The sequence below is a fragment of the Electrona antarctica genome (genome assembly GCF_951216825.1).
Source record: "Electrona antarctica genome assembly, chromosome: 15".
Classification (NCBI taxonomy): Eukaryota; Metazoa; Chordata; class Actinopteri; order Myctophiformes; family Myctophidae; genus Electrona; species Electrona antarctica.
The window spans coordinates 42826645-42838835 of record NC_136796.1 but is presented as its reverse complement, the minus strand read 5'-3'; the positions used below and the strand labels follow the sequence as shown (position 1 = coordinate 42838835).

Sequence of the window (12191 nt, the reverse complement as noted above, 5' to 3'; positions counted from 1 at the left end):
TTGACCAAAATGTGCTGACCTCATCACGTTTGAGAGGCCGTTTCCCCCCCAAGGAGTGTTTTTTGTGCAAAACTAATGCTTGGAATGGATTCAGAATCATGAAAACCCCCTAGTTTCATATGTCACATGCTACTTAAAGAATGATGAAATTTGGACTTTTTTGCATTATATAGGATGTTAAGGGTATGGTCACATATTATGCTAATAACTCAGTCTCCCACGGGATTTGAATTTCAAACTTTTAGTATATGTTATTAGACACCTTTAGAAACACATTGGAGAAGAAATTTCTTGGTAACGATTTAGTTCCCAGATTTTCATAGATTTCTCTTACTATTTGGGTTCTGCCCTGCTTGTGATTCCAGGGCAGTTCGGGGGTCTCATGTTGACGTCACATGTGGGGGAATTGGAGGGCGTCGTTCAAAGCCAAGATATGAAAGAGCCAAAGGGCTGCAGCAGCACCATATGAAGAAACCCCCATCATGGAATTAGCTCGTTTGTGAATATGTATGAGTTCACTATCGTTTTTGAAGGCCAAGAATGGAACAGCCTTTGAGTCGCCATATTGTCACGTGGGGGGTTTGCCAGCTTTTGATTTCATTACAGCTACTCTAAAAACAAACCGATTTTTTTTGCTTTGGGTGAAGAGAATTAATGTACCTGCGCAGGATTTCCTAAACGTTTGTCAAAGCTGTAAATTAGATGCAGAGAAGAGCATGTGTGTTTTAACCCTAATGCTTTAGCTATTGAAAAATAGCAGATCTACAAGCTCATAGCGCGCCACCGAGTGGCGCGCTACGAGCTTGTAGGTCTGCTATTTTTGAAAAATCGAAGAACGACTGACATAGAAACATAGCTTTTTCAGAAAACTGTCGGGATGTAGAAGACATTTATAGAATCTGATCTCAGGTCAAAATGGGTTAAAGGAGCATAATTCAGTGATTTGGGTGATTTGGAAAAAAAAAACGGTCCGCCCCGGTAACACGATGTGCACTTGCACGCACCACAGTGGGGGGGACACACGCAACAGGTGTAACGTGTACACGTGTGTGTGTGTGTGTGTGTGTGTGTGTGTGTGTGTGTGTGTGTGTGTGTGTGTGTGTGTGTGTGTGTGTGTGTGTGTGTGTGTGTGTGTGTGTGTGTGTGTGTGTGTGTGTGTGTGTGTGTGTGTGTGTGTGTGTGTGTGTGTGTGTGCGTGCGTGTGCGCTGCAGGCTTCCATTGAAAAGGAATGCTATCCTGTATCTTTATAGCTGTAAATGCAACATCTATTCAAATCTGTGTGTTTATGTAAATGTCCTGTTGTAATAACGTTGTTATGTTTTACAAGTGCCTCTTTCCCCCTTTTTTTGGCAGGTTTTAACGCATCCATGCCTTTCATCTGTAATTATAGAGAGGGGGGGGGGGGGATTAACCTTTTTTTGGGGGGAGGGGTCAAAATAACCTTTTGAAATGGAGGCACCGCGTCTCTCTCTGCATGTCTTGATCTGAATCGCAAATTGGTCCTCCATGAGAAAAGCGAGACTTCACGGATCACGTGGCGATGGCCTTCTGCCCGCAGGTCTGCAGCGCTGATGAGAGCACAGCCACCTTTTGATGTTATGACAAGGAGTGAAGAGGGCTTCACACTGCGTCCCCTCTTCATCTCATTTATCACGTGTGTGTGCGTGTGTGTGTGCGTGCGTGCACACGTGGTAGCGGGACGAAACCTGGTGTGCAATGTCCTGCTATATGTGTCTACTTTGTTGTACCATCATTACCAAAAACAGACAATCTACCTCGTGTCATCATGATGCCTTGTGACTTTTGTTAGTTTGGAGGGGGAAAAAATGGCATGCCCACATATAGGGACACCATGCAGGCTCACCAGGTTGAAAATGGTTAAATGGTAGCCAGCCGAGCACCTATAGGGGTGTGCCTGGGTGATATACGCTCAATAATCAGACGGGTTACTGTATATCAACCACGGAGGTGGCTCAGGGGTAGAGTGACCGGATGGCAACCGCAAGGTTCCCAGTTCAAACCTCCCAGTGTCAAAGTGCCCTTGAGCAAGACTCTGAACCCCTAATTGATCCCGATGTGCAGGTTGGTGCCTTGCATGGTTTCCTCCGGGCATCTGTGTGTGAATGGGTGAATGTAATGCACAATCTATGTGAAGCGCCTTGGATAAAGGCGCTATATAAATGCACCATTTACAGTACTTAGGCCCTATATATGTTGCAGGGAGGGATCTACAGGTGTGCAATGCATCACGTTGGTTGTGACCTTGTAGACGGACTATTTTCACACATTTTTGGACAGTATAATGACATGTGGGGACGCCAGGTTGAAAGTAGTAAAGTGTCAATCAACAAAATTGTCCTAAATGTGTAGTGTAATTCCACTAATGGAGTCTTGTTAACCCATTTTGACCTGGGAACGATTCTACAAAAATGTCTTCTAAATGCTGACAGTTATCTGAAAAAAACCATGTTTCTATGTCAGTGGTTCGCAAACAGTTTCATGTCAAGAACCCCCCAAATATATATGTACATATTTGGCCGCCGACCCCCGTCTGAACATATGTTGTTCCAGTGACCTCCCAGAAACAAAGATTCGAGTTAAAAACGTTCACTCTGAAAGAATATATATATATTCAAAGATTTGTGCCACATTTTCACGATTTAAAAAAAATAGCAGACCTACAAGCTCGTCGCGCACCACTCGGTGACGCGCTATGAGCTTGTAGATCTGCTATTTTTCAATAGCTAAAGTATAACATAATGCTTAAAACACCAACAGGGGTTCCCGCCCGAAATGGGTTAAGACAGGTGGCGTGTTATTGGCACAGAGTGCATTTTACACGCTCATCCATAATTAACGTGACAGCGGGACGAGGCAGAAGAAAATATATTTGACTTGGCAAATTGCACTAATATGTTGGGTGTCTGACAATCGCATATTACATAAACAAGCAGTGAGTAACAGTTGGATCTTACATTTCCTAGCTAACGGGTTGTGGGCTTTGTAGATCAGCTATGTTCGTGCCAGTTTGCACTTGTAGGCTAGTAATGACAGGCCCAAAAATAGGGATTGATTATTAATTGGTAGCTGAAAACACATCAAATGGTGGTCCATTAAACATTCAACACTCAAATAACTGAACAAGCACGTACCTCGTGTTGTTTTGAAGAAAATGCTAATTGGTAGAAAATCTAGTGGACATATTCCACTAACTATACATTTCCGCCATTTTACTTTTATGATCTACAGTTCACAAGGGGGGCTGGCATAACAGCACACTGCACGCACGCATGCATGCACGCACGCATGCACGCACGCGCACACACACACACAAGCAGGGACGAAAACATAAGCTCCATCCAGTCCAATCATTCTCGCTTCACTGTGAGTGAGTATACTACTATACGGTGACCTCAAGGTCGAAGCCTCTTGAAATGCATGTGTTGCATCTTATTCATTATAATTAGCGCATCTAAATTGATGTTTTTTGTGCAAAGGGTTCTTGTATTTGTCTCACTGCAACACAGTGTGTCAGTGGGTTCCAGGAGATCCCCTGCAAAAGCACTTTCAGGCCTGACGTCGACATGAAAGAATTCTGAAAGAATATATACCTATTCAAAGATTTGTGCCGCATTTTCACGATTTTCCAAAAATAGCAGACCTACAAGTTCATAGCGTGCTATGAGCTTGTAGATCTGCTATTTTTCAATAGCTAAAGTATAACCAGAATGCTTGAAACACCAAAAAGGGGTTCCCGCCCAGAATGGTTTAATATAGCATCACAACCATTTTAACCACTGTATCCATTTATATGTTAACCATCCAAAAATAGCATATGTACATAAGCTCACAAACATCAATGAAGAGCTAGTACATCTGCTATTAACCCATTTTGGGCGGGAACCCCTTTTGGTGTTAGCATTATGTTATGCTTTAGCTATTGAAAAATAGCAGATCTACAAGCTCATAGCGCGCCACCGAGTGGCACGCTACGAGCTTGTAGGTCTGCTATTTTTTGAAAAATCGAAGAACGACTGACATAGAAACATAGCTTTTTCAGAAAACTGTCAGGATGTAGAAGACATTTTTAGAAGCTGATCTCAGGTCAAAATGGGAAGAAAAAAAAGAAAGAGGGAAAATAAATAAATAATTTCAAATTTTTTGTAATAATTCCACAGCACACGCCAGTGTCACCTGCTGCTGGACGTCTTCAACTCCACGGAGCACGAGATGACCGTCAGTGCCAAGAACAACCAGGACCTTGTGCTCCACGCCAGCGAGTGCCAGAGGTGAGTGGAAAGCTGAACCCACGTTTGCACTCGGCAAGGTAGATCTCATGGTCACACTCGGGGCCCCTGCCTGGTTCACTCCCTCGTCAAGGTTATAGAGATATAGAAAAATAAAATCACACCCATCATGTGAAGTAAGTGGTGCAACCCAGGGTGCCGGCCCGATTCCGGCGAGCCGCCCCGCGTCCAAAACGGTTGAGAAATGACAGAGTTATCGTGTGGGGGTCCCTCTACCGTACCCTCCACTGTACTGTACTGTACTGGCACACCCAAAATCACCATATATATATATACAGTTAATATGTGCGTGTGTTTGTGTGTGTGTTAGGTTGCGCACAGGTGTGAAAAACAACTATGCTGTTTTTGTGCTCAGACGCAGCCAGCCAGCCAGCCACCCACCCACCCAGCCACCCACCCACGAAATCACCATATATATATACAGTTAATATGTGCGTGTGTTTGTGTGTGTGTGTTAGGTTGCGCACAGGTGTGAAAAACAACCATGCTGTTTTCGTGCTCAGACGCAGCCAGCCAGCCAGCCAGCCAGCCAGCCACCCACCCACACACATAGTCACTTAAGGAAGTGGTTGCACCACTTAAACAAAATAAGATAATAATAATAAATGCTACTTTGTGTGTCGGTGAAAGACGAGAAAAATTGGCTTTGTGAAACCAGTTTTCTCTCGCAAAACAAACAGAAACAGAGGGGACACATTGTGACAAGCAAAGATATAGCACAGGCAGAACCGCTGAACAGAGACTGAAACAGAAAAACGCGACTGGAGATCAAGATGTCCTGACAAAAAAAAAAAAGTCTACTAGGTACTTGTGTGGCCCAGCAGTGTGAACAAGACATCTGGTGCTGATCGGCCCGCCAGCCGCTTGCGAGACACACACACGCACGCGCGCGCAAACGCACACGCACACGCACAGACCGACCCTCTTATAGATGGCTAGACGCCTGTTGAGCCACGTTGTAAAGAGTCCCTTCTGCCACCGTTACATATTAGCGGACCAGATGGCATATTTCAGCAGCATAAGGGGCCTGACAGCGTCTACAGCCTCTGAATATGAGACCAAGTATTATATTTATTAAGGGAAATAAACATAAAACGCGATGCGTGTGAAGGGAGACATGTTGGGAAGACTTGTTGGAGGGTACTAACAACAACAGCATTCAGCTGTCCTTACTCTTTATTTTTGCCATTGACAGAAACAGAAACACCACGCAACTGTGTTTCCACGGCCCTATATATATCTTGACAGTGTATATTGTTCACCCGAATACAACATGTGAGCTTTTGTAGATCGGCTGTTTTCGGTTGCGCAAAACGACAGCACATATCCCTGCATCATTTGGTCCTCTCTGTTGCCTTTTTCCCTATCTATCCCTCCTCCCACACGTCTTATTCTTCCTCCCTCGCTCTCTCTCTCTCTCTCTCTCTCTCTCCACCACATTCCGCCCCGCTATTCCTCAGGAATGTATAACCCACTCTGGGCGGGAACCCCTTTTGGTGTTAGCATTATGTTATGCTTTAGCTATTGGAAAAATAGCAGATCTACAAACTCATAGCGCGCCACCGAGTGGCGCGCTACGAGCTTGTAGGTCTGCTATTTTTTTGAAAAATCGAAGAACCACTGACATAGAAACATAGCTTTTCCAGATAACTGTCAGGATGTAAGACATTTTTAGAATCTGATCTCAGGTCAAAACGGGATAACGATGATTCCTGTCGGCGCCGTCTCAACGGTGCATCCTCCTCGTCGCCACGGCGAGCGAGCGGGGGTGTGGTGGTGACTCACAGGCCTCCCTCCCTCCCTCCACGGGAGAGGAATGTTATTATGTGGGAGAAATAACGGGCTTGGATCGTGAGGCTGCTTTTCAGACGGAGCTCACACAGGCAGAATGCTGCTCCGCTCGCCAACATTTCCCAAATAATCCTTCTGCTTGTGAGAAAGGCCAAGAGGGAAGTGTTGCGATCACCGAGCTTTGGGCATTTTTTTTAATGTCCCGTGTCCTGACAAAGAAAGATGGAAAGAGAGTGCGAGACCTAAAGGTCTGAAAAGTAACTGCTTTCTTTCTTTTTTTGAGATTTCCCCCCCCCCCCCCCGTTGGAACCTTTTTCAACTTTTCTGGCAATTTTGCTTTGTATTGGCTTAATGTCGGCTGTGTTATGAGCCGCCATTGATTGAACGTTTATGAATATAAATGAGTTGACTGGTGCGGAACAGATGTCGGCTGTCAGTTTCCGGACGCAACACAAAGTGGCATTTAGGAGATGGAAGGTGTCTGCAACGCCAGTACTGCAGTCTCCATGTCTGTGCCAGGGATCTGTGCTGGTCCTTTGAGGTCTGCGTAGGCCAGTACTGCAGTCTCCATGTCTGTGCCAGGGATCTGTGCTGGTCCTTTGAGGTCTGCGTAGACCAGTACTACAGTCTCCATGTCTGTGCCAGGGATCTGTGCTGGTCCTTTGAGGTCTGCGTAGGCCAGTACTGCAGTCTCCATGTCTGTGCCAGGGATCTGTGCTGGTCCTTTGAGGTCTGCGTAGACCAGTACTACAGTCTCCATGTCTGTGCCAGGGATCTGTGCTGGTCCTTTGAGGTCTGCGTAGGCCAGTACTGCAGTCTCCATGTCTGTGCCAGGGATCTGTGCTGGTCCTTTGAGGTCTGCGTAGACCAGTACTACAGTCTCCATGTCTGTGCCAGGGATCTGTGCTGGTCCTTTGAGGTCTGCGTATAGACCAGTTAGTTCTCAGGCAGTCTCCATGTCTGTGCCAGGGATCTGTGCTGGTCCTTTGAGGTCTGCGTATAGACCAGTTAGTTCTCAGGCAGTCTCCATGTCTGTGCCAGGGATCTGTGCTGGTCCTTTGAGGTCTGCGTAGACCAGTACTACAGTCTCCATGTCTGTGCCAGGGATCTGTGCTGGTCCTTTGAGGTCTGCGTATAGACCAGTTAGTTCTCAGACCTTTTTGTGCCCAAGGACCCACACATTGATGTATATTTTGGCCGCGGACCCCCATCCGAAAAGGGTTTGTGCCAGAGAGAGACCCCTAGAATAGAAGATATATGTAAAAAGGAAACAAATAATAAAAATGTAATAATAAAAAAACACAAAAGCAGATTACACACTCGCAGCACGGCACAAAGTGTAGATCTGCCTTTGTTATAGACAACACATAAATGGAGAAAGTTAAAATGATTGTGTATTCATATTAACTAACCCACATTGAGAACAACTTGTGTGTATGCTACTAAAGACAATACAGCTTAGTTTACTGCTAGTATCACACGTCCATGGAGCACTGGAGCAGCTAGGGGTCAAAACGATACCTGGTCTATGGGGCACTGGAGCAGCTAGGGGTCAAAACGATACCTGGTCTATGGAGCACTGGAGCAGCTAGGGGTCAAAAAGATACCTGGTCTATGGAGCACTGGAGCAGCTAGGGGTCAAAAAGATACCTGGTCTATGGAGCACTGGAGCAGCTAGGGGTCAAAACGATACCTGGTCTATGGAGCACTGGAGCAGCTAGGGGTCAAAAAGATACCTGGTCTATTAGGGACACCCTCCAAAATGAGATACTATATAAAGTCAAGTATAACATGACAGTTGAAACACCAAAAGGGGTTCCCGCCCAAAATGGGTTAAGCTGCATGTAACTATAGGTTTGTGAGTTTGAACTTAGTGTGAGGTGGTGAACTGGCTCCAGTTTGAACTTAGTGTGAGGTGGTGAACTGGCTCCAGTTTGAACTTAGTGTGAGGTGGTGAACTGGCTCCAGTTTGAACTTAGTGTGAGGTGGTGAACTGGCTCCAGTTTGAACTTAGTGTGAGGTGGTGAACTGGCTCCAGTTTGAACTTAGTGTGAGGTGGTGAACTGGCTCCAGTTTGAACTTAGTGTGAGGTGGTGAACTGGCTCCAGTTTGAACTTAGTGTGAGGTGGTGAACTGGCTCCAGTTTGAACTTAGTGTGAGGTGGTGAACTGGCTCCAGTTTGAACTTAGTGTGAGGTGGTGAACTGGCTCCAGTTTGAACTTAGTGTGAGGTGGTGAACTGGCTCCAGTTTGAACTTAGTGTGAGGTGGTGAACTGGCTCCAGTTTGAACTTAGTGTGAGGTGGTGAACTGGCTCCAGTTTGAACTTAGTGTGAGGTGGTGAACTGGCTCCAGTTTGAACTTAGTGTGAGGTGGTGAACTGGCTCCAGTTTGAACTTAGTGTGAGGTGGTGAACTGGCTCCAGTTTGAACTTAGTGTGAGGTGGTGAACTGGCTCCAGTTTGAACTTAGTGTGAGGTGGTGAACTGGCTCCAGTTTGAACTTAGTGTGAGGTGGTGAACTGGCTCCAGTTTGAACTTAGTGTGAGGTGGTGAACTGGCTCCAGGACACCGACCCAAGTAAGACGTTTTTTTTCTTCTTTTTAGATAACAATGTGTGATGAGGAACGCGAACCGCGGTGAGTTTAACGTTTCGGGCAGAAATGTCCTTTGAGTTGAGAAGCATTGTTTAACCCATTTTGACCTGAGATCAGATTCTAAAAATGTCTTCTACATCCTGACAGTTTTCTGAAAAAGCTGTTTCTATGTCAGTCGATTTTCTATGTCTTCGATTTTTCAAAAATAGCAGACCTACAAGCTCATAGCGCGCCACTCGGTGGCGCGCTATGAGCTTGTAGATCTGCTATTTTTCAATAGTTAAAGCATAACATAATGCTTTAGCGGTTTCCCGCCCAGAATGGGTTAATTAAAAATGTGCACACGAGCCAGTGCACCGCCGTCTCTGACTTTCACTGCTGCTGCTATAGAGCCACAGAGCAGGGAAACAACAGCCCTATCTGAACTCTGCACACATTCTGTCACTGACTGACGGAAACCACGTATGTCCATATTTGTAGCGTGCGTGCGTGCGTGCGTGCTTGCGTGCGTGCGTGCGTGCGTGCGTGCGTGCGTGCGTGCGTGCTTGCATGCGTTTTTTAAGTAAGTTACGTCCCACTTCTTTGTGCGACAGTATCCCACAAAAGTAGCAAAACGTGGCGATCTATAAGCTCACAAAGTGTCGCAAGTAGATTTGACAATTTTTATTTTACATTTTAAAGTGGTTAAGTTTGTCTGTGGGTTTTATATATTGAACACCCCAAACGCCCGGGGTTATTTAATCCATTAAATCATAGCGCCCAGCGATTTATAGCAGCGGAGCACATTTTACCGACGGACCGGATGTTATCCCGGATGTGGCTGAAGCAGCTAAATGTAGCCAAAACACTCTAGAGGCGATCGACAACAACGGGAGGTATGATTAATTCTACCGCGACTAGCGACGGGACCGCGGTGGGCCGTCTAACACATAATCTTTGAGTTATTAACGTTTTCGAATTTTCGGTCTCGTCGGCTTAACGGGGGGAACATTTTCGATGACGTCCCCACTGTTGCGCAACATCGAATGTTGCGCAACAGACGCTCCCATGCCTGTGGAGCGACGCGATCGGTTTTGATACCAATAATATCCGGACTTTTTGATCAATCTCCGTCCTGGGCCCTGGGCGTTACTAATTGAAAGGGCGGAGAACTCCGTCCTGTGCGCTCAGGGTGTTAACTGCAGCTTGTGACTAAATATTAGCTCCAGAGGAGCATAGGACTTTTTTTTTACACCATTTCTCGAAAAGCAACGTACAAGTTTTCCACCCCGACAGTGAGACGACTTGCTACTTTAAAATATAAACGGTATAATCGTTTGCATTCCGTTTGACTGGCTGTGTTATTTTGTATGTGCGTGGTGGTGACACGGTGATGCTCTTCTATGTGGTGAAATGAGATAAAAACCCATCCAAATGTTGAATGAGGCTGTGTCGTAAAATGGAAAAAAAAAAAGAGTCATAATTGTCACAGAGGAAAGCTGTGTGTTTTGGGCAGGGCCATCTGTCACTGTTATGAAGAGCCAAGGTTCCCTTAACGCATATTGGGCGGGAACCCCTTTTGGTGTTTTAAACATTATGTTACACTTTAGCTATTGAAAAATTGCAGATCTACAAGCTCATAGCGCGCCACCGAGTGGCGCGCTATGAGCTTTTAGGTCTGCAATTTTTGAAAAATCGTGAAAATGTGGCAAAAATTTGGAAAGTTTTTCTCAAATCTTTGCTTCTGGGGGGGGGTCTCTGGAACAACATATTTTCAGATGGGGGTTGGAGGCCAATTACATATCATTTTTGGGGTCCTTGACATGAAATATTGAGCACCACTTACATAGGTATTTCAGAAAACTGGAGGATTTAGAAGACATTCTTTAAATTTCGACGTAAGGCCTAAATGGGTTAACTCCTCTCACATTGAAACCCCGGGATGGAAGTTTTTATCATGTCACCACTAGGCTATAACAAACTTAACTAACTTTAAAGCTGTGATTCGTGTGTGTGTGTTGCAAATTGTAATATTTCCAAAATTATTTGATGTCAAAAGTGTTCCTGTGTGTGGGGAGGAAGGGTAGAATGTTTAGGCCTGTCACAAAAATGCAAAGTGATGTTATACTATATATCTGATTGAAATTTATACCACTTAAATGGTGTAAAAGATCATTTTCTCCAGATAGGGTAAATTGCAGATCACAGATAGGGTAAATGCCGATTACCGATCAGAGTGAATATCGGCCGATCACCGATCGCTGGCCGACTATCGGAGCATCTCTACTTGCAACCCCAGAACACTAAACATATTTTTTGTTACACCATCACTAAACACGGGTATATTTTACCCAATATAAAATATCCGGTGAAAAAACGGAAAAACGTGCATAGTATTTTTAAAAATATAATGTTCCCATATAAAAATATATGGGAACTTCTCCTTTGGTCCACCCATTCCTAAGACATGCGAGAATGGTCCAGTGAAGGAAAAAATAAAAAAAAGTCCATTGTGGGTGTATTGGATTTGTCTCATCACTAAACACGGGTGAAATTCCCCCGAACACCTGCCTGTAGTTAAAATCACGGATGTGGTCAGGGAAACAAACCTACCTTCTATGATGTCACTGAGCATCATGAAGGTACACTGAAAGACCCGCCCACCTCAGACATCAGCAACATTATGAAAATTGCAAAAAATGTAATCGTCCGGGTGAAAATCACCCGTGTTTAGTGTGCTATAGGGTTAAGGACGCTTTTACACTAACTCACGGGGGAGCCGGCGATCAAACCGGGAACCATCCGTTTCCCAAGTGGCCGCTGTACCTCCGGGGCCACTGCCAGGGCCGCCCCAAGACCAAGTTGTAGTTTTATTGTGACCTCTGTATTGTAGTTTTATTGTGACCTCTGTATTGTAGTTTTATTGTGACCTCTGTATTGTGGTAATTTGCATGAAGCTCAAAACGCAACAATGCCCTCCTCCCAAATGGTATTTCTATCTTGGCTACCTGGGTATAGAATATGAACGTTATATGGATATACTGTATGGTTTGCAGGTTTTAATTCCGTAGTTTAGCAATAAATGGAAGCCTTAAAAAGGTATAGTATCCATCAGCGTTGCCAAATACATGAACGTCATTCCCTGCAGGAAAAAAGCAGCTGTTTTCGACTGCTCCAATCCTGCAGAGATAACAACCATTGATCATACCACCAGATGAGATGAGGATACTAATTCTTCCGAGCGATTGATTGTTTTGATGACAGCAAACGTTTTTCTGCATATTGATGCAGCCTGCACTGACTCACCGATGCTCCGTTGAGACTGGGGTATGAATCACGTTATGTTCCTATCACACTGTATACTTACTGTATAGTTGCGTGCCAGCGACGCGTGCCGGAAAAAAAACCGTTTTCCTATTATTCACCACACGTTCTGAGCTTGTGGATAGTCTGAGACTGTCTCAGGACGTGTTGCGATCGTGTTGTGTGACGCACTGTGCCTTTGTAGTACAAGTCAGGT

The 12191-nt window shown here is 45.0% G+C and overlaps 1 protein-coding gene across 1 annotated transcript in view; it reads left to right on the top strand.

The window, feature by feature from the left end:
• The window catches only part of trappc9 (trafficking protein particle complex subunit 9), a 493006-nt gene that overhangs the window by 298631 nt on the left and 182184 nt on the right, over window positions 1-12191 (top strand). The window contains 1 exon segment of the mRNA XM_079521861.1: window positions 4180-4290. Within this exon segment, the coding sequence (XP_079377987.1) occupies window positions 4180-4290 (111 nt within the window).